The 22837-nt window shown below is 41.5% G+C and overlaps 2 protein-coding genes across 2 annotated transcripts; both read left to right on the plus strand.

Moving 5' to 3' along the window:
• The first annotated feature begins 6652 nt into the window (after window positions 1-6652).
• On the plus strand, window positions 6653-13891 carry LOC125747199 (tigger transposable element-derived protein 6). The gene is made up of 2 exons (XM_049022113.1): window positions 6653-7226; window positions 12542-13891. Exons 1-2 carry the CDS (start codon window positions 6698-6700, stop codon window positions 13525-13527), a joined length of 1515 nt encoding a protein of 504 aa, XP_048878070.1. The 5' UTR covers window positions 6653-6697; the 3' UTR covers window positions 13528-13891.
• Window positions 11171-22690, plus strand: tamm41 (TAM41 mitochondrial translocator assembly and maintenance homolog). The gene is made up of 8 exons (XM_049022117.1): window positions 11171-11606; window positions 14142-14324; window positions 14402-14494; window positions 16733-16883; window positions 18944-19089; window positions 20704-20869; window positions 22064-22126; window positions 22338-22690. Exons 1-8 carry the CDS (start codon window positions 11469-11471, stop codon window positions 22409-22411), a joined length of 1014 nt encoding a protein of 337 aa, XP_048878074.1. The 5' UTR covers window positions 11171-11468; the 3' UTR covers window positions 22412-22690.
• Window positions 22691-22837: the final 147 nt, after the last annotated feature.

Raw genomic sequence — 22837 nt, forward strand, 5'->3', positions numbered from 1 at the left:
GCCGTATCCAAGCAGTACCCATGCTAAGCTTGACTAAACTGAGCTGGTTTCATCACCACTGTCTGATTGCTCAAAATGCATGGCGATACCAGTGATCTGAGTCAATACGCATGGATTATCTGGATGGAAAAAGGCATATTCTTTATATTATTCATTATTAGTAGTATCACACATCGCAATGTATTGATGCAACTTGAAAATTTCCAACCTCCTATTTAAATAAATACTACAGAACAGCTAAACAGAATGGATTTGTAATGCAAATTTACGCAAGCTAACGCCAATTCCACTTGCATTAGATGCTAACATAACACGGCGATTCTAAACATGCTAGTGGAAATTAGCACATAGTAAATCATGATGTACACCATGTGAACTGTAAATATGTGTCTCTTCGGTTTTATGTCGCAGTTGCTCTCCAGCGCCTTTACCAAGCCGGCTCTTCTGCAGCAGAAAATCGAAAAGAGCTGGAAGCACGCTGTGACTAGTGTCTCTTCGTGGTAGAGGTCGAGTACTGCATGGTTCCTGTACGCCAGTGGGAAAGTGCCATATGTGCTAACTACTGGGCCACTGTTCTGCTAGGATATTGTGTACTACATATTGGCAGATTGGTTCCATAATTGGTACATTGGTACATTTTATATTGGTACATTGGTACATTGGTATTGGTACATTTATACAATTACAAACATTCATACAAAGGAATCTGAACTACCAGGACTCTCCTCTCCACCGAAGACCCACATAATTCCAGACTAAGATGGAATTCAGACAAGACTCCTCCCACCCAGTGTTCACACCTCACTTCTGAAGAACACTTTGGTTTAATCAAAATCAACTGTCCATCTGAGTAATTTCTGTTCCAAAGTCCTCCAGTTACCCAGACAATTACATCCTAGTCTCTCCAGCCAATCAGATGCAAACCTGAACTGTTCTTGTTGCCTGTGTACGTGGTATTTATGTTTTTGCACTAATTAGCACTAATTTACAGTAAGCTGCCACTGCTTTGTCCTGATTATGAATTATAACTTGTACATTTAGCAGGATCTGACATATAAAGGCAAGTTCCTTTGATCACAGTAAGGCGATTGGTAAATAAAACTGAATTTGATTCCGGTTATTGGCTTTGTGAGGTGGTGATTTTCTGGCCATATTGGGTTTGTCCAGGAGAAGCTTTCATGTCATCATTTATTCCAGATGTCGTGTCTGTCACCCTCTTCTCTAGTCCTTGACACCACTGACATGCTCTTTCCGGCAAATAGAACGATCCATGACGACAACAGGTATCAGCAAGTCATGCATCTCGTGGCAATGATTGCCACTTACGATGACATTGCAGCTGAGCGATGACAGGGAAAAGAAAATATCAACCAAGACATTGATGGAATTCTGTAACCAAAAGCGGAGGAGAGGGTGTAGTCGACAATCTTTCATTACTCACACGCCACCATTGACTTTTCTCAATTTTTTGATTTTGCTTTTCCTTCTATACAAAGTGATGAATAATTGTTTTATCTCACACTGTTATCCTCACCAGTAGATGTGTTATGAAGGTAAATGGATGGATGGGTGGGTTCGTTTGAATGCTTACTGGCACGCAGTAGCATGATTCATTCAACGCAAGGATGAGAATACCACTTATACCATGTGACTACATCAATCATGTGACCACATCATTTGCAGCATCGTACGTTCTCATCTTTTCTGCATCTGCTCCCTGGAAATTTGGCTCTTTTAATCCACAGAGTAAAGACAACTGGAAACTAGAAACTCATCATATCCTTGTTGATCTTTATACAATCGTACTGTTGTACATGTTTGTAATATGTAATATGTTGTAGTATTTGCTTGTAATTTGTAAGGATTTCATGCATATGCCCGTCTTTTTATATTTGAACCATAGTAAAATTATGCTAAACTTACACAAGGCTTCTTCAGTTCTGAACTGCCATTAAAAAGACGAGACTAGTGTTTGCGTGGGAGTGGAGGGGCACGATTAGGATGTTAACTGAAAAGAGGATAATGACAACATTGTCAGCAAGCTGTTAAAAGCCTTCTAATAGCCCATAAGACATTGACAATAAACATAAAATGCTAAGGGCTTGAATGTCTGCTGCTCCATGCTGTCCCCCGTCCCACTGTGCCGCTGATGTCTTCAGATCATCATGTCTGATGATCTTCTGGTTTTCCAGAACTTTGGTCATGGCCGAAACTATGATATTCTGGGATGCAGTCTGTGAGCCACATACAATGGTGATCTAGATACTTTGGCACTGCAGAAGAGTAAATCCTAGGTCATGATGCTAGAGTGTGAGATGACAGTCATCCATCCATCCATCCATCCATCTCCCATGACTGCTTACTCACTACAGAGTTGCAGTGAGCCTGGAGTCCCTCCCAGGAAATAGATGACACAAGGCAGGCCAAACCCTGGATGTGATTCCCGACCATCACAGGGCACATACACACAGACACTAACATACATACTCACGCACACCACTGGCTATTTAGAGACATTAGTGTTTTTAGACTGTGACGGTACTGGGAGGAACCCTAGCTGAACCCAGGGAGAGCATGCAAACTTCACACAAAGAGCTGGAGGCAGGGTTTATATGTGCCTGTACAACACCAATGAAGCATATGAACTGAAAATACAAAAGCAACAAAAATATTTTATATTGTGCCTTTTAAAATGACTTGCACAGGAACAACCAAGGTGCTGGAGCCACCTGAGCTCTTAACTATGCATTAATTAAAATCATTTAATCACCACATTCAGAGAAAAGGTCAGACTTCCCCAAATGTGGGAAGGCAAATTACCTGAATGACAAAGATTCAAGGCCAACAGAGGTTCCTTCTGCCCACAATCTTGATCCCTAAACATGTGGGTTTCATAATAAAAATGGCTTAAAATAGCATTTTTAAATAAAATCCATCCACATTCAAACCAGTTGCAGGCTACTGGAGTAAGGTAGGGAATGACCCAGGATGGGGTGTCAAGCAATCGCAGGACACATACACACCATTCAACCACCACTTCACACAGTTTGGTAGCTCCAATTAACCCCAGCATACTTTTGGGGGAAACCAAAGTACCCATGGAAGACACACAGAGCCTTGGTGGAGACTTGAACCCAGGTCCGAGAGGCGTGAGGCAACAGTGCTTAGCACTGCACCCTACCGCCCTACTTCCCCACCTATGAGGAGCTGGGAGGGTGCAAAAACATTGACCATCTGGGGCAGTGGCGGCTGGTGGTCTTTCAAACAGGGGAAATTGGCTAGTCCCCCCCCCCCCCACCCTCATGATCTCGTTTGAAATAAATGAACAAACTTTATTAACCTGCTAATGAATTAACCTTACGGAATATGTTAGTTTTTATTGGACTTTATTATTTGTAACCCACAGAAGACAATCCACAAATATGCACCATGATACGCAAATATTGAACGATCCACAAATATATGTTTTTTCATTTTGGTTATCGACAAAAATACAGAGCGATTTGTACACGTGAAAAGGGTTTTGCATATTTGTGTAACACTTCCCTTCTGTTTAACTGCGCATTTTTGTCCAATTCATACCACAGCTGATAAACAAAAAAGAATCACAAATACATCACTATCCACAAATATGTATTTCTGTTGTATCAGAATCAGAATCTTTTATTCACCACGTACAGAGAAGTACAAGGACTTTCTTTTGATGCAGGTGGTGTAATGACCGTCTGTAGGTGCTTATGGTTAGGTGGTTAGATTATGAGACAGCATCTCATGGGTCCTTATTTAGAAGGGCGATGGTCTGGGGGAAGAAGCTGTTTAGGTGACAATGTGTCCTTATTCTCTGCTTTCGCTGGGATGGAAGATGCCGGAAAATGGAGTGGCCAGGATGCAAGGGGTCAGAATGCGATGTTGCATTAAGATAAAGATAGAGGATGCAGTAATTGATTATTCTGCAGCTATGTAGAACTCAGCCATCAGCTTCTGCGACAGCTTAAATTTCTTTAGCTGATGCAAGAAGTATAGGCGCTGTTGGGCCTTCTTAGTGACGGAGATGAAGTTTTTGACACATTTGAGGTCTTGTTGGATGCTGGTGTCCAGAAATTTGACATTTCCAGCTCTGTTAATGGTAGGGTTTCGTATGACCCAAGGAGGTGTTGTTGGGTTGGTTTTCCCCTGAAATCAGTGATAATTTACACCATTTTTTCTGTGTTCAAGTCTAATTTTCATCACACCATGACACCAATTGACTTACTTCTTCTGAATAGTTGAACTCATCCCCATTTTTAATGAGTTCAGTCAGGGTGGAATGGTCTGCAAACTTGAGGAGTGTTACAGAGTGATTTTGTGAGATACAGTCTTTGGTGTACAAGTAGTAAAGCAGGGAAGACAGAGCAAATCCAGGCTAAAAATGTGGTAGCCTGTCTTTACGACCTGTTTCCTGCCATTTAAGGAGTCATGGATCCAGTAGCAGAGAGAAAGCAGAACACTGAGAGTCCTGAGTTTCTCAAAGAGTAGATCTGGGTTGACTGTATTGAAAACAGAGCTGAAGTCCACAGATAGAATCCTTGCACATGTCTGAGGGCTGTCCAGGTGTTGCAGAGTGTAGCGTAGGGCCAATTTGATAGTGTCATAAACAGGTCTGTTTGATCTGTAAGCAAACTCTAGAGGGTCCTGGAGAGTTTCAGTAGCAGTCTCGGAGATTGCTGGATGATTTTCTCAAAGCACTTTATAACTACAGAGGTTAGGGCTGCCGAACTGCAGTAATTCAGGCAGGGGATTTCCTGGGTTTTTGAAAATGGAATAATGACTGAAGATTTTAACCAGGCAGGTACTATGCACTGGTTGAGGCTCCAGTTAATCTTTTGTTTCTAGAGTACACATCTCACTTGTTGATCAGTGATTGTGATGGGTGGGCTTGTGGGAACCTTTAAAGAGAGAGCTGGCAGTGGGGGAGGGGGAAGCAGACAAGGTGTTGCAAGATGACTGTGGTTAGGTTTGGGGGAGGGGTGTCAGTCATTTGTTTCTCATATATTGCTTAGAAGTTGTCTAGCTGGTTTGCTAGTGAAGGGTCTGCTTCAGTGATTGATGGTTATGGTTTGAAGATGGTGACAGTGTGAATTCCCTTCCATGTGGAACAACAGTCATTAGAAGAAAAATACTCCACTAGTTTACCCCTGTATTTGTGTTTCACAGCTTTGACTGCCTTATTGACAGCATGCTTGGTCTTCTTGTATTTCACTGTCGTCACTCTTGTGGGCCTCTTCTTAGGAAAAGCATCTCCTCAACTAAAATCATATCCACAAGAATAAGGAGCATCTTATTGTCCATTTGTGGATCACTTTCCTCTATTTGCGGTTTCACTCCTATTTATTTGTCCAATTAGTAATGCAGCTGACTTGTAGCAAAAAAAAAATCACAAATATGAGACGCAGTTATTAGCTACATCCGCAGGTGGTGATATATTAGAAGAAATACCTTTTGTTTGCGCTAATGTGCTGTTGATATTAATAACAGCAGCAAATCTGAATATCTCAACCAAAACGCCATATGGTGAAAAACATGAATGGTGATTTCATGTTCGTCGAAGTTTCCGCTGTTTAACAACTGTATAAAGTGATGTTATTTTTATACAAATCAACTCAGGTGAAACAAAAAATGTACGTTTTCGCCATGTGCCAAACACGCTTTCAGACTCTCGCGCTCACATAAGAAATCTTAAGGCAAGTCTAAAGCACTGGAGTAGTTTGCAAACGTCTCGAATTAAAAAATCTCACTTCAACCAGCTGGTCGAAGTTGGGAACTCGCGTTTTATTTGAAATGAAAAGATGCGCTGTTTTTGGCTGACAATCCACATTCCGTTTGCATTGTTACTCCGACAAATATAAATATACGAACATTACATGTTACGTTTTATATCTTTTCAGAACCGCCCATACCTTACTGTAATAACGATTAAAGTGAAAAATTCTTTTGGAATTTACATTAAAACGAGACTTTCTTATTACCGGTGTGTAATTATCGAAATCAATTAATGACCACTAAATATTTGATATAAACACCACTGTATTATGGGTTTTACGGCATTTTGGGGGTGACTAACTCTGCAGCTGCGAGAATCACTGGCCATTCCATTGTTTTCTTGATGGGTGAGCGGTACGCTAATGCGATGGCCCGATAATAAAACAAAAGTGCGAAACGCCGAAGTACCGCTGAGGTCCCGCCGGATCTAGTGGCTGGCACCACCCAAGATGAAATGGGGGTAAGGAATAAGACATCAAAACTGATTGAAATGATCAAGCTAACTTAATTTATACTTATCGTGCAAGGGATTTTCCCATGTAATTTAGCGTTGGGCACCTTTTCTAACAGGGCATATGAATACAGTGGAAACTGCTAGTAGTAATCAAGCTGATTGTGATCAACCGCTTTTATGATCAAAAAGATTTGGACAGTATAAATCATGTACAAATACTGGTTAAATCATTCGCGTATAGTAATCGAGAAATCCGCATACAGTGTTCATTTTTTTTTTTTTTTTTTTTTTTTAAAAAGGTCTAAAAACGGGAAAGAGTCTAAAATTACGATAGAGCGATTCGTTCTTTTTCTTTTACTTGACTCTGATTGGGCTACTTTGCCTCGCGATAACCCGCGAGCTTCCGGTTAAGTCCCTAAGGGAAACGCCGCATGCACAGAAAACATGACGGGAAAAAGAAAATCATTTTCTCTTAATGACAAACGTAGACTCATCGAAGCTTACGACAAACTACCAAAAATGAGCCAACGAGCTGCAGCAAGGAAACTTGGTATTCCTCAGGCTACTTTGTGTACTCTTCTCAAACGGCGACAAATAGTCCCGGCTGCTAATAATGGAGACAGAAGACGAATCCGCTCGGGGAAAGCACCCGTGGTTGAAGCTGCGCTTGTTAAGTGGATTGATAATGCTAAGTCATGTAATGCTCCCCTAAGCGGCCCCTTGGTGAAGGAAAAAGCAGAAGAATTGGCAGCAAAACTGGGAGAGGACAATTTCAAAGTTTCCATTGGCTGGTTTGAGCGATTTAAAAAGAGAGAGAACATTGTTTTTAAGAAACTGCATGGGGAGGCTGCTGAAGCTGACATGGTGTCACCTGGTGAATGGCTTGAGGACCAGTGGCAACAGATGAGACAAGAATACACAGAGGAAAACATTTGGAATGCAGCTGAGAGTGGAATTTATTTTCGAGCACTACCTCACAGTACTTTTACCTTTAGATCTGACAATAAAAGAGATGGGAAAAAATTTAAGGAAAGGATCACCGCTGTCTTTGCTTGTTCTGCTGCTGGGGAAAAGAAGGAACTTTTTGTTATTGGCAGAAGTCATAACCCCCGCTGTTTCAATTATGTGCACACACTTCCTGTGAGGTATGCAGCCAGTGTTCCTGTATGGATGACTCGCAATCTCTTTGTGGGGTGGTTGAAGGAATGGGATCGAAAATTGGCCCAAGAGAGAAGGAAAATTCTGCTGCTTGTTGACAGTTCTCCAGTGCATGACATGACAGACACTACATTGAGAAACATCCGAGTTGAGCTCCTGCCAAAGAACGCAACCTCCTTCCTCCAGCCATGTGACCAGGGGATCATCAGAACAGCTAAGGCTTATTTTCGCAAGGAGATGGCACGCACTGTATTGCAGAAAGTTGATGAGGGGAGCCCAGCTACTGCTGTAGATATAGTCAAAAAAATCAGTCTCCTGGATGCTGTTCTCATGCTACGGGATGCCTGGGCTGATGTCAGGGCCTCCACAATAAGAGATTGCTGGAGGAAAGTAGGTCTGGTCATGTCGCTAAAGGAGGAACTGGAAACTATTGATCCACCTGCTGAGATCAGCGCTGAGGAGTTTGAACACTGGATTGCAGTTGATGACAGTACACCTGTATCAGAGCCTGTTACCGATGATGACATCATCGCGGCGGTGAAAGAGGGCTTCGGTATGGGTACCGATATCAGTGATGAGGAGGAGGAAAAAGTGGAGACTGTGGTGCCGTCCCGGGCAGAGATGAGGAATGCAATCCGCATTTTAAAGACTGGTCTGCCCCATGTGGGTTTCAACAATTTTGACCTGTTACATCAATTTGCAAAAGAAGTAAACTTGGTTTTGGACAAAACCACGATCCGAATTTGTGAAATGACTTACCCACATGTCACAGAACTGACACACAAAACAGAGGTAGCCTGACTTTTTGTTGTTGTTATTGCAGAAGACATTATGAATTAGTTTGATTTCAAATTCTGCTACCTTTTCTGTATTGACAGCCTGCAGTTTATTTTCAGTCCTGTTAAATATTGAGAAATGTACTGAAAGCCGTGGTCTATTTGCAATACTGATGTACAGTACTGTGTTTTGTAAACCTCACAATACTTTTATTTTTTTAGGCTATAGCGTAATAATGATTAGTATTGCGTTAGGGTATATTTTGTATACAGTACTCTACTGTTTTAATGTTTGAATTATACGCAGTTCAGTAGTTTAATTTGTACAGTACTGTAATTTTGAAAAGTGCTGGGAACAGCTGTACTGTGTTTTGCAAGAGTCAATAAAATTCAGTAAATAGTGACACTGTCAGCCTCATTACTTTATATTCATAATATAAATATACAAATGTCAGTCAGATGGTAATCTGTCTGAGAGATAGACAAATGAAAAAAATAATGGTTATAATGATCATCCGCTTATACTGATCAATTTACTTTATTGATTTAAACAAATCATTAGTGTCACCATCAGCAAATTAGAGCCCAACACTGATCATGGCAAGGAACGCGTAAGAGAAATGAAAATCACATAATAATTTTCCAAAGCGCGATTCACAGGTAAGCAGGGATAAAAAGACAGAGCTAGGGTTCACCATCATTTAAAATTATTTCAAAATTTCCCACATTCTTTTGAAAATGGCACCACATGTCAGTCAAAACTATAGGTACTGGATAATTATCTCCCAACTATTGCTAAATGCAGTGTCGTTCCGAGATTTATTTAAAACTACCCCAGACCTTACCTCCGCCTGGGCAGCTGGTAGGGGTGTGTTTGGTTTATGAAGGATATTTTCTTGATACAGAGTCCTAGTTTTTTTGTAAGTTTTTTTCGATATGAGCGTTTCTCTCGGGCATGGTATTTCAGCGTGCTTTCTATGAATATTAATTATCACTAACAAAAAAATAGAAGTACTGTTTCATTTTGAGGACAGAATTGATATTAGCCCCATGCATTTCATGGACAGAAGGCTGAATGTATCTGCTTTCGTGAATAAACAGAAAGTCATTTCATTCACAAAAGGTATTTTGTCAACTAAATAAATTCGTTTTGTGTACAAAACGCATGCCATGAGTGAAAACCCTTTTTGTGGATGAAATGGATGCAAAATGAGGGCGGCATGGTGATGCAGTGGTTAGCACTGTTACCTCACACCTTTGGGACCCGGGTTCGAGTCTCCGCCTGGGTCACATGTGTGTGGAGTTTGCATGTTCTCCCCATGTCGTCATGGGGTTTCCTCCGGGTACTCCGGTTTCCCCCCACGGTCCAAAAACATGCTGTGGCTAATTGGACTTGCTAAATTGTCTATAGGTGTGCATGTGTGAGTGAATGGTGTGTGAGTGTGCCCTGCGATGGGCTGGCCCCCCCATCCTGGGTTGTTCCCTGCCTCGTGCCCATTGCTTCCGGGATAGGCTCCGGACCCAATGCGAGCCAGTAGGATAAGCGGTTTGGAAAATGGATGGATGGATGTACGCAAAATGTAGCAAGACAGAATATAATAGTTTTTCTTCTATAGTTCATTCATGGGATTGAAAATGAGTGTCCTCTCAATTCATAATCATTTGAATAAAGCCATTATACGTAGGTATAACTAAATTATCTGGAAATGTCCAAACTAACAGACAATTTATAGCTAACTTCCAGTCCTTTTGGTCTATAGTGATAGTTTGGCAAAGCCCACTCCTTCCTTGACATAAAATGTTATGAAAAAAAATGAAGCAAAAAAAAAATTCTATGCTTATATGAATTTATGAATTTCAGAGACTCACTTAATAAATTGATTAGAAAGGCCTTTGTTCTGCTATATATGATTTCACAGCTGTAGGTCTTCTCTGCTGCTGACAAATGCACCTCTAACTCTGACGCAGTAACTTCTGTATCACTAAGCCACTCTTTTCAAATAAAGTACATCCATCAATTTTGCAATTATTTTATAACAAATGAAGCAAAGAATTTTTCATAGTTTTCCTCTTCTTTTTCTGAATCAGATTGGATGGTTAACTCTGATAGGACCCCATGAAATCTGTGTAAAGCAAGGAATCAGATTTTTAAAGGTACGTAAGTTCAGTTCATCTATGGGGTGAAATCTTCTATTGGAATAATAATATACTCACAGAGAGAATAGACTACAGGGGTGAAAGAGTTTAATCCAGGGAGCAACACAACCTTAGAGGCTTTCCTGTTACCCATTACTGCCTTCTCTATGTTTATGGGTCAAAGAAGAATTGATGAATATCTGATCATATTTTAGGTCATATATGAGAAAACCCCGTGATTCGGACCAGGATAAGTGTTTAGAAGATGGATGGATTCATTTTTGTTGGAAAAAGTGTGTGAGCCCCAAGGATTATCGCTTTAGATAAGGATCAAAGTAAAGTAATGAATGTCAATCAATGAGATGAAAATCAGGTATCAATTTTTGGTAGCCATGTTCTGTTTAAAAAACATAATCTTAACCCACTTTTCCCAACAAAAACATTTAATGTGGTATGATTTTGATCATTATATGGACATCTTGTGTTTTTTTATTGGCCCCCTTATCAATAATTATGACTTGAGTTGATGAATATTTGATCATATTTTAGGTCAAATACGTGCAGCAATTCAGAAAATTCTACAGGGTTCACTAACTTTCTCGAACCACTTTAATGATTTTATGTTTTATTCTGGGGTTCTCCTACATTCATGCAGATATGGATTTAGGTGAATTTGTCTTAAAATTCTTGGGTGTTAATCTGCCTTATGCTGCCTGGCTTAGGCAGGCCATGACAGGGCGGACACAAACAATCGCGCATTATGATCACACTATGACGCTGTATTGAATAAGGACGATGGTTGCACGATGTCCCCCGAAGCACTAGATGGCACCAAAACGACACACAGGCAGTTTCAGACATCTCTCCTACAGAGTCATAGCATAGTATGGACGTTCTCAATTCAAATGTCGGTTCTGTAGATGATAGTAAGAAGAAAGCGAATAAATATATTTATAACATAAGTGACTTAGTTAACATTAACCTAGAAATATACCGTTATATTAGCGTTACATTTCAAGAGCGGTACGATTGTCGGTCATTGTAATGTTATAATGACTGTGATTCCGTGCAGCATATATACGTGCACTCATACATTAGTGGCTCGATATAGTTAGATTATAATACAGTTATTCACGTTGGCGACCATGTCGCTTCCAGCCCTTCATAACACGAGTGTGTTTTACCGGAGGATCCTGGCTCAGTTTCCGCAGGACATAAGTCTTGCTTTTGCATATGGATCTGGCGTGTTTAAACAGTCTGGCACCACCCAAGGTGAAATGGGGGTAAGAAATAAGACACCAAAAATGATTGAAATTATCAAGCTAACTTTATACTCATTGTGCAATTTTTGTGTGGAATTTAGTGTTGGGCACCTTCTTTTCTAACAGTGTACATATATACAGTGGAAACCGCTAATAGTAATCATGTTGATCGTGATCAACCGGTTAAATGTATTAAAATGCTTTGGACAGTATCAAACGTACAAATACCGTTTAAATAACTCGCGTATAGGAATCGAGAAATCCGCCTACAGTGTTCATTTTTTGGTGTAAAAAACGTAAAAGTCTATAAATAACGATAGAGTAATTCTTTTTTTTCTCACTTGACTTTGATTGGGCTACTTTGCCTCGCGATAACCCGCGAGCTTCCGGTTAAGTCCCTAAGGGAAACGCCGCATGCACAGAAAACATGACGGGAAAAAGAAAATCATTTTCTCTTAATGACAAACGTAGACTCATCGAAGCTTATGATAAACTGCCAAAAATGAGTCAACGAGTTGCAGCAACGAAACTTGGTATTCCTCAGGCTACTTTGTGTAGTCTACTCAAACGGCGACAAACAGTCCTGGCTGCTAATAATGGAGACAGAAAACGAATCCGCTCGGGGAAAGCACCCGTGGTTGAAGCTGCGCTTGTTAAGTGGATTGATAATGCTCAGTCATGTAATGCTCCCCTAAGCGCCCCCTTGGTGAAGGAAAAAGCAGAAGAATTGGCAGCAAAACTGGGAGAGGACAATTTCAAAGTTTCCATTGGCTGGTTTGAGCGATTTAAAAAGAGAGAGAACATTGTTTTTAAGAAACTGCATGGGGAGGCTGCTGAAGCTGACATGGTGTCACCTGGTGAATGGCTTGAGGACCAGTGGCGACGGATGAGACAAGAATACATGGAGGAAAACATTTGGAATGCAGCTGAGAGTGGAATTTACTTTCGAGCACTACCTCACAGTACTTTTACCTTTAGATCTGACAATAAAATAGGTGGGAAGAAACTTAAGGAAAGGATCACCGCTCTCTTCGCCTGTTCTGCTGTCGGGGAAAAGAAGGAACTTTTTGTTATTGGCAGAAGTCATAACCCCCGCTGTTTCAATTATGTGCACACACTTCCTGTGAGGTATGCAGCCAGTGCTCCTGCATGGATGACTCGCAATCTCTTTGTGGGGTGGTTGAAGGAATGGGATCGAAAATTGGCCCAAGAGAGAAGGAAAATTCTGCTGCTTGTTGACAGTTCTCCAGCGCATGACATGACAAACACTACACTGAGAAACATCCGAGTTGAGTTTCTGCCGAAGAACGCAACCTCCTTCCTCCAGCCATGTGACCAGGGGATCATCAGAACAGCTAAGGCTTATTTTCGCAAGGAGATGGCACGCACTGTATTGCAGAAAGTTGATGAGGGGAGCCCAGCTACTGCTGTAGATATAGTAAAAAAAATCAGTCTCCTGGATGCTGTTCTCATGCTACGGGATGCCTGGGCTGATGTCGGGGCCTCCACAATAAGAGATTGCTGGAGGAAAGTAGGTCTGGTCATGTCGCTAAAGGAGGAACTGGAAACTATTGATCCACCTGCTGAGATCAGCGCTGAGGAGTTTGAACACTGGATTGCAGTTGATGACAGTACACCTGTATCAGAGCCTGTTACCGATGATGACATCATCGCGGCGGTGAAAGAGGGCTTCGGTATGGGTACCGATACCAGTGATGAGGAGGAGGAAAAAGTGGAGACTGTGGTGCCGTCCCGGGCAGAGATGAGGAATGCAATCCGCATTTTAAAGACTGGTCTGCCCCATGTGGGTTTCAACAATTTTGACCTGTTACATCAATTTGCAAAAGAAGTAAACTTGGTTTTGGACAAAACCACGATCCGAATTTGTGAAATGACTTACCCACATGTCACAGAGCCGATACATAAAACAGAGGTAGCCTGATTTTTTAGTTATTGCAGAAGACATTATGAATTAGTTTGATTTCAAATTCTGCTACCTTTTCTGTATTGACAGCCTACAGCTTATTTTCAGTTCTGTTAAAAATTGAGAAATGCCATGGCTTATTTGCAATACTGATGTACAGTACTGTGTTTTGTAAACCACACAATACTTTTATGTTTTATGCTATAGCGAAATAATGATTAGAATTGCATTAGGGTATATTTTGTATACAGTACTCTACTGTTTTAATGTGTTTGAATTATACACAGTTCAGTAGTTTAATTTGTACAGTACTGTAATTTTGAAAAGTACTGGGAACAGCTGTACTGTATTTTGCAAGAGTCAATAAAATTCAGTAAATAGTGACACTGTCAGCCTCATTACTTTATATTCATAATATAAATATTCAAATGTCAGTCATATGGTAATCTGCCTGAGGGATAAAGACAGAGGAAAAAAATAGTTATAATGATTATCCTCTTATGCTGATCAATTTCACCTAGACAGATGTGATCACTTTAAATGGTTTCCACTGTATATATGATGTAAATGGCACTAATTTACATAGTTTAAATAAATTACACCTCATGAATACTGTAAATGTTTTCCATCAGAAAAACATGCTGGACTTCATATTTTCTGTGGATGATCCAGTCACCTGGCACACGATGAATCTAATGCAGAACCGAAAGCATTACTCTTTCCTGAAGTACCTTGGACCCAAGAAAATCAGCAGTATTCAGAATGATCATGGTGCTGGGGTTTATTACAACACTCTAGTTCCAGCTGATGGAAGGGTAAGAGTTTCTGAAACTGAGGGCATGTTGAGTCTCGCTTACATTGCCAGACATGACACTGTTCTGTTGTGCCCCAGATAATAAAGTATGGTATCATCAGCACTGATACCCTGATTGAAGACCTGCTCTACTGGAAGACCTTGTACATTGCTGGCAGACTGCACAAACCTGTGAGTGTGTTTTACATTTACATTTTCTTTATTTAACAGATGCTTTAGTCCAAAGAGATGTGCTAGTGAGGCGAATAGCACATTACACACAAGTAGTTGTCCAGGAGTTGACTATGCATAAGTGCAGCTAGGCTGAGCTTCTGGTGAATGCCCAGCTGCAAAATATATGGTACTGCAGCGAGAGTGACAAAGTAGCTGTCAAAAACAGCAAGAACCAAAGGGACAAATTTTCCTGATCAAGAACTTAAAAGGCTTTACTTTATGACTCTCATAGTATGTCAATGTGGTCCCATAAAATGTATCATATGAAAACTTGCAATGGTTTTCTCGGTATGTTTCAAATTTTCTGCACCTAAGCTCCCCAAAGTCAAAATATCTTCTTATCAAAATATCTTCAAAATATCATCTTAATGTTATAATGACTTACAGTTACGTGCAAAAGTCTTAGGCATGTTTGGCTTAACCATTTCAGAACCTCCCTTAAAGACACCCCTGTATTTTCTAACAACCATCCAAAACACGCAAGTGTTTTTTGATTCTACCACGAGTGCACCTGCTATGGCAAATCAATACTTCATTGACTTTTTAAAATATAATGTAATTTATTTGCTGGTGGTGAAATTTAAGAAAAGCATGGAATATCTGAGGTGCCCCCGAGGAGAGGTTTGGGAACCGAAGCGGCGCTCATCTAACCATCCAACAAAATATCAGTAACGTTTTGGGGAACAGAAGAAATTCTTGTTTATTTGTATTGTATTATTCTGAATTTGCATATGTTCACATATTAAATTGTAATATAGACACATGCAAATATAGACCCATATAAATACCCATATAAATAGCTTTAAACATTTTCTTTGCCTGCCTATGACTTTTTCACAGTACTGTAGATATCCCATGCGATATAATGACCTTTAAGAACAGGCGAAGAGAGAGGTAATCCTTAAATTATTTACACTGCATTTGTTTATCAATCACTTTGATCACAGAACCCCACCCCACAAAGCATTCTCTCTCGTGTTGTTAAAAGCCAGCCTGTCAAAGTGATATTTTTATCTTAATAAGCTTTTGCTTTATGATAGTAAATTATGTTACTTTATTGGGGACCCCAGAGGGCTTTACTTTTATCTCCTCTCCCACCACCCCCGCATGTATCTCAGTGGCCATTTTGAATCCCATATTTTTTATTTTTTTTGTTATCAAGTGGAATTATTTGTCCAGGCAAAGAATGGGTAAAATTCCCACTGTCACCCATTTTTCTTACACTAGGTGCAATGGGGTCAGTGATAGCCATTGCTAATTAAGACCTGAGTTTAATTCCACATGACAAGGATGGCACCCTCTGTTGTATAATGTTCCCATTGCTGCAAGTTAAAAATAGGGAAGAGTGCCACCTGGTGGCCAATCAACATTACCCGCAGGAACATACCTACTAAATATCTCAATTCTGAGCAATTTCTGTTTCAGGAGGTGGATATGACAGTGTTATATTGCAGATATATATGACAGTGATATATTGCAGATTTGAAAAATATGTATGTAATTATTAAGAGTTACACTACTCCATCTATTTCTACAATATGCAAAGAAGTTACTGTGGCTTTACTGTTGTTTAAGTCCATCCATCCATCCATCCATCCATCTATCTTCCAAACCGCTTATCTTACTGGGTCACGTGGGATCCAGAGCCTATCCCGGAAGCAATGGGCACGAGGCAGGGAACAACCAGGGATGGGGGCCAGCCCAGGGCACACACCATTTACTCTACATGTGCTTTCCTACGGGCAATTTTAGCAAGTTCAATTAGCCTCAGCATGTAGGGGGAAACCGGAGTACCCGGAGGAAACCCCACGACAACATGGGGAGAACATGCAAACTCCACACACATGTGACCCAGGCGGAGACTCGAACCCGGGTCCCAGAGGTGTGAGGCAACAGTGCTAACCACTGCACCACCATGAATGCACCACCCCGTTGTTTAAGTGTAACTTTAAAATTAAATATATTGTCTCTATTCAGTTGTCATACTTTCACATTTTAATGCCATAATTACAGACCACACTTTATGTTTAAAAATGTTTGGCTCGTATGAACCTGAATTATAATAGCCTACATAATAGAAGTACTTTTTATTTAATTAATTGTCTGTATCAGAGATGCAAGCAATGTGTGACCAACATAAATGTTGCACCGATCAGTTTTTGTTTCGTCCCCAACGCCATTTGTGTGTTTCTGTAGGCCAAAATACTTCTCCAGAATGATAATGGGAAGCTCCGGGCCGCCCTGGTGGCCAATCTGAAAAGTGCGGTCACTGCCTCCTTCCTCATGCTGCCGGAAAGCTTCTCCGAGGAGGACCTCTTCATGCAGATCGCTGGGCTGTCGTACTCGGGTAAGCCCTAGGGGGGCTGCTTCGGCTGCCACGTGTGTTCAAATATCTGTATCATGACATTATTTACATTATTCATTAATAACACTCTGGATAAGGCAGTGTTTCTCTGTCCTTTAATTAGACTTGATTGAGTGGTTATATGTACACCTGTTAATACATACAGACAGGCTGGTTCCTATAGGGAAACAGCACCTGAAACATCACATGGTGTGTGAATCCTGTGCCACAGCTTGGAAACCCAGAGCTGAGTGACTAAAACGTACTTATAAACCAATCCCAGTGAATCTTACATAGGCCAATCCCAGTCACTCTTACATGCAACATAGCATTTGCTGGCTTTCTGCTGCCAGGCCAGATGGAGCTAAATTTGGGACCAGCTAGCACCTGGGGTGGTGTGCCATTCTGTGTAGAATCTCCTGCTGCCATAAGCTGCAATCTACCTCATTATCGTCATGGCTTCGACATGCCAGTGGGTCCACTCAGAATGCAAATATGGAGGAAGACGTTGGCGCAGGTGACGCAGTGAAGCTCTGCGCGTGAACTTAACTGGCAGGCAGTTTCAATCATTTTGGTATCCATATTAATATCATGCATTGATATTTTTTCCATTCACCTTCTGTAAATAATGTTTATACTGTTTTTTCAGGTCAGATGTTCAGTACATGAGCTGAGAACCTATCCTAGGAAACATGGGGTGCAGGGTTGGTCCAGAAGATAGCATTCTTCCAAACCATTCTGTCTTCAGTCATTATATTGAGTGTCCCAATGGCACATTCATTATTGTGGTGATTGTGTCCATTCATCTTATTGCTAATCACCCTCTTCCCCTTTGCTTTAATGAAAGGGGTCCCTACGTTGGCCAGGTTATTGTTATGTGATGCAAACATTACAATGCCACTGATGGTCATATTGTTAAACAGATCTTTACGGACAAATACCATAAAATTTCAAAGGATGTTGAAAATGCATTTTTAAAAACACATTTTGGCCTTTACCAGCACCAAGAGTACTCAGAGATAAAGTGGGAAGTACGTCTGCATTAGCAGACAGTACTGTATTTATCTAAGCAGTGTGCAAGTTGCCTTCTGATTCATCATCGTTTATTGTAAAGAACAGCAAGCAGAGTTTGCATTATCTACGTCAAAGTGTGCCTGGTGTCTTCAGTGGTTTGACTGTTTAGCTGCTGCCACAGTAAATCGTGGTGCGGTGTGAATGCGCTCATGTTTCCGCGTTCCGCGTGACTGCACTCCCTGGGAGTGCCTGTGGGTGGCGTACAAGTCACAGCAAGGAGCCCGGACGTTCAGCCCGGCCCCGATTTGCTCCGTTGCCGCCCTGAACTGACACAAGGTTTAATTTCACAGCTCTGCGTGTGAAAGCTCAGCCTCCTTGCCGTGGGGACTTCAATAAGGCCTCCGAGGCTGAGGCCAGACCCTTCTCATGCTGGCAGGCTGTAATAACAGCATTGACATTTGCCAAACCAAATAGCTCTCCGTTGGTGGTAGTGAGACGGACCTGCCGTTGTTGATGGTGGCTCCACTTTTCAGAGGCCCGAACAGCCTCCTCATTCCACTCAGCATGTTCTCCTACTTGCCTGCTTTTTTAAAAAAAATTCCCTGACGCACTGCCATCCTAGTTACATTTGCATAACTTTTTTTCAGGCTAATCCCAGCTATTAACCTGGTGCGCATCTTAGCCAGAGAGAATTAGGGCTTTTGGTGCGGCCAGCTAAGGGTTTGAAACATGGACGGAGTCTGGTTCTGCCCAGGCCTGGACATGACAGTGAGTGTCCAGGGAGCACTTCAGGGCTTTGGCAAAGCTCTCGCTGATGCCACACGGTGAAGATGGCTCTCAGGAAAAGTTTCGCGATTCGCTTGGCTAATCTGCTTTGCCATTCGAGTGTGAAATACACCGTGTCATTTACCTCGCTCCAGCGGTGACTGGTATAACCTAAAGTTGTTATTCCCCAAATTACCTTTGTCCCTTTTCCAATTGCCAGACCGGTTCAGGATTATGGTTTCAGAGTCGTGGGTGTTTTTTTTTTTCTTTTCTTCTAATTGCAGGGGATTTCAGGATGGTGCTTGGTGAGGACAAATCCAAAGTTTTCAACATTGTTAGGGAGAACATGCAGAACTTCCAGCTTCTCTACAGCAGAATTCTCCAGGAATGCCCACAGGTGGTCTACAAGCCACAGCAGGGGAAGCTCGAGGTAGGAAAGGGGCCCTCTGAGTGCATCACATGGTATGGGCGGAACCATTTGGGGCAGGATTTACAGTTCAGCTCGACCAATTGGAAGAACCCCAGTTTTTTTTTTTTTTATAACTAGGGCGGACCAGCTCACCTGGACTGGAGGGGAAGTATTGTGCATTATAGTCTGGTTGGCTTGGTTTATACTTTGGTGTAACGTTCTGGCCCGCGGGGTAGAGGAGTGCTCACCTTCTTATATATTTATATATGCAGCAGAGACCAACAAATTAAACAGTTTAGTCACATGGAGCTGCTATCAAAAATGTTTCTGGTTCATATTCCAGGATAGTTCCTACTGTTCTTGTCCTCAGGCAAAGGTGCTTGACCTGAATTTCCTTTTTGGAGTATCCCACTGTATAAATGGGTAAAAGGGTTTGTTTCTGCCCAGTGTCCCAGATACAATTAATTAATTTTAATGATAATTATTTGCCAGATTCTTTTCTCCAAAGCAATACATGAGTGAGGGAGGCTTGGGGTCAGAGAGCAGGGTCAGCAAGCATCCGGACCACTAAAGGGTGACATACTTTTGTGTAGAATCTACGCCATAGGTATGGTGTAGACGCGTACACAACGCCGCATTCTGACGTGCACTTCCCCAGAAATCATGGCGCCACATGCCACAACAACTGTGATTGGTCTGCTTGGTAGCATGGCACCTCCTCCTATGCAAATGTTTTGTTGTTTGTTTCCAGCTGAGGAGATTTTAGTGTGGGACAAGTCGTGTTTAGCCAGCCTGCTGTTTTTGTCACGATTACAGCCATTCACACCATTAAAAAAAAAAGAAAAGTTTCAGCCGTTCATGCCAGGGCTGCACGATATTTGAAAATGTCAGATAACACAATGTGATGTTTTGTGCTAAATGCTGATATTTATAAAACAAAAATGGAGATTAAAATAAATCAATTTCTAACAAACCCGTCTATGAATGATCTAAACAGGAAGAAAATTCTTTTCTTGGCGGTAAACTTTAGATTAATTTTTAAATGTATACTAGATAATCTTGAAGGAACCACCATTAAAATTGCAAAGCTTTCTAAGTTTTGTTTCTTATGACAATAAAAAATTTGTTGCCGATACTTAAACCCACTGTGCTCAGAGAACTACCATTTTAAGGGTGTAACTGCAGAGCTACACAGACTCACCAGTGCACACGTGTAAATGTTCACAACAGTGTAGTCTTGACAGAGAAAAAAGTGTAAATCTGCCTTAAGAGTTGGGCCCAGCAGTAATATGATTACCCAGGATTCAAACCTATGACCTTCTGGGTATGGGCATGGATGCATAACCCCCTAAGCTTCACCCCACCCTCATGTCTACTCATGTGCACACCCCTTTCCCAACCTGAGGAACTTAGCTTCCACTTAACTGTTCTAGTAGTTACTAGAATTTGCACTGGGCTACCTTCTTTTAAGCTGTGTCATGTCTTCTGAACTTTGTCATATCATTTTAGCTCTTTGTGCTTTTGTCTTGCTCCTTGTGGTCTTTCATTAGGCAGTTTGGACCAGCGCTGCGATTTATAATGCCTTAGATATTTGATTTTCTGTTGGGTAACTTGGAGCTTCTTCCTTGTCTCCAGGTTGACAAGAGTCCTGAAGGCCAGTTTACCCAGCTGATGGCTCTGCCCAGGACCCTGCAGCAGAGGATCACCCACCTGATGGACCCGCCTGGGAAGAACCACGATGTGGAGGAGATCCTACTGCAGGTGGCCCAGGACCCAGACTGTGGAACTGTGGTACAGCAAGGTGGGTCCAGCTATTGCAGTTGCACCCTCAGCCGGTCTGGCGCCGCCGTCACCTATCTGGCTGCTTCCTCAGGTCCAGAAACCACAGGCTAACCTCAGACAGAAGTGAAAGGACATTTTCACTGAGGTCAAAGGGGATGACAATGCCAGGAAACTGGTCTCCTTGAGACTGGCCCATGATCTTATTATTACACAATGAAAGAGTCATTATATCTAAATATTTATACATTAGACTCGTATATCCAGCCTCCCAGCATTGTACTACATTCATTGCTTTTCGTCGCCAGACAGACGCTATGTATCTGAAGAAGATTTCATGACATAAACTCATAACTGCCTCTTTGTGTTCCTAAAGTTTCACTCTATGAGATCACACGGTAACATTTCTGTTCCAGTTTTTCTGTGCTGAGTCAATGCTCATGTGGCCTGCTGTCTCATGCCGACTTCATGCTAAGAAACAAGGCACTGTTGCTAATAGAACCCATATTTGGGTTCTCTTACTATTAGAACCCAAAAATGCCTTTCTTGGTTAATAAAAAATAAACACATGCACGGTCATTCTTTGGAAGCTCAGCCTAGCTGTACTTATGCTTAGTTAGTACATCGCAAGTATACAACTGTCACGAAGCTATCTGCCAGACTTGTGTGCCACTATGGACAAAAATGTGTGGTAGATAAATAATTGTAAATGCATCTAACCACACAAATTTCACATTCATCTTCTGTAATTCTTGCTCTGCAATGTTAGTAGAATGACTGACATTTCATGTGGCAATTATGGCAGTTTGAGGACAAAGTGGAAAAATACGTTACCATAACCGTATCAAATATCTGAAATATATCTTAACATAATTTGTCAGTTGAAGTCCAGTACTTGAACTTACTGTACTCGCTTAACCTGTTGGGCCTGAAATGTCAGGCAAAAAGTCAAATCCAGTTACACCAGTGACCGCACCCATGATATGTTGTGGAAATAATTACATTTCTGTGCTGTTAGGATAATGTACAGAGACTGCAGAAGTGCTGTGCTTTCATGCTTTACACAGAAGATGTTGACATCTCAGCCACAACCTTTACCAGCACAGGAACGTTTGGTCCTTGCTTACCTACGTGGTGTAAAAGCGTGGCAACAGACCGATGGAGATTTCTGAGTTGTACATTGTCCTAAAGGTGTGTTCCTGCTTCCCTTTATAAGGAATCTCATCGATAGTCAAATCGTCCAGCATCACGCAGAGTCTGAAGGGTATCGCCACCGCAGGTGAGACGGTATCAGGCAGCACTGTGGGAAAACACCTGTGCTACTTGCTCATATTACATTTCTGGCATGCAGATTTTCATATTAGTGCACAGACAGGCAAAAAACAGATAGGAGTAGTTCATGATGCGACCCTTTTAGCATTAAGCATGAGGATGCCAAAAGACTGAAAATGGATGATAATTCATTAATCCCCCCCCCCCCAATTCCCCAGGACTGATGAAAACAGTCTCATACAGTGCAAAGAAGGTCCAGAAGATGTGGAAAGGGTGGAGGAGGAGGACGTGATACTGGAGCCACCAGGTCCCCCATCATGAAACCTGTCGTACCTACAGACGTTCCCACAGTCCCTGAGCGGACGCATCAGTTGAATTTTTAAGTTATTCTCCAGATTTTTGGTTAAAGAAAAAAAAAAAACTGTAAAAGATAGAGCTTCCAGTCAGGAAGAGAAGGATGGATTTTGGGCAGCTATTCCAAGAACTGTGTACCTTAGGATGCTATACAAAATGACGTTATTTCCAAGTGAAAGACAGAAACTCAAACTTTTAATACATCGATCCAACAACTTGTCTTGCCTTTTTTCTTTTCCTAGACAGATTGAGTGCTAGCCTGATTTGACCAGTGGATCACATTCATTGATGTATCAGTATAATGTATGTTATATTTAAATACTGGGGAAAAAACGACAGAAATAATCTTTTTCTTAAATCTCAG

The sequence above is a fragment of the Brienomyrus brachyistius genome, chromosome 8 (genome assembly GCF_023856365.1).
Source record: "Brienomyrus brachyistius isolate T26 chromosome 8, BBRACH_0.4, whole genome shotgun sequence".
In the NCBI taxonomy this organism is placed as follows: domain Eukaryota; kingdom Metazoa; phylum Chordata; class Actinopteri; order Osteoglossiformes; family Mormyridae; genus Brienomyrus; species Brienomyrus brachyistius.

Coding starts and splice junctions, on each gene's coding strand:
- tamm41 (XM_049022117.1), top strand. CDS start 11,469: ATGTCGCTTCCAGCCCTTCATAACACGAGTGTGTTTTACCGGAGGATC. Junction 14,495..16,732: donor CTGGCAGACTGCACAAACCT/GTGAGTGTGTTT, acceptor GTGTTTCTGTAG/GCCAAAATACTTCTCCAGAA. Junction 16,884..18,943: donor CGCTGGGCTGTCGTACTCGG/GTAAGCCCTAGG, acceptor TTCTAATTGCAG/GGGATTTCAGGATGGTGCTT.
- LOC125747199 (XM_049022113.1), top strand. CDS start 6,698: ATGACGGGAAAAAGAAAATCATTTTCTCTTAATGACAAACGTAGACTC. Junction 7,227..12,541: donor AATTTATTTTCGAGCACTAC/CTCACAGTACTT, acceptor TTCGAGCACTAC/CTCACAGTACTTTTACCTTT.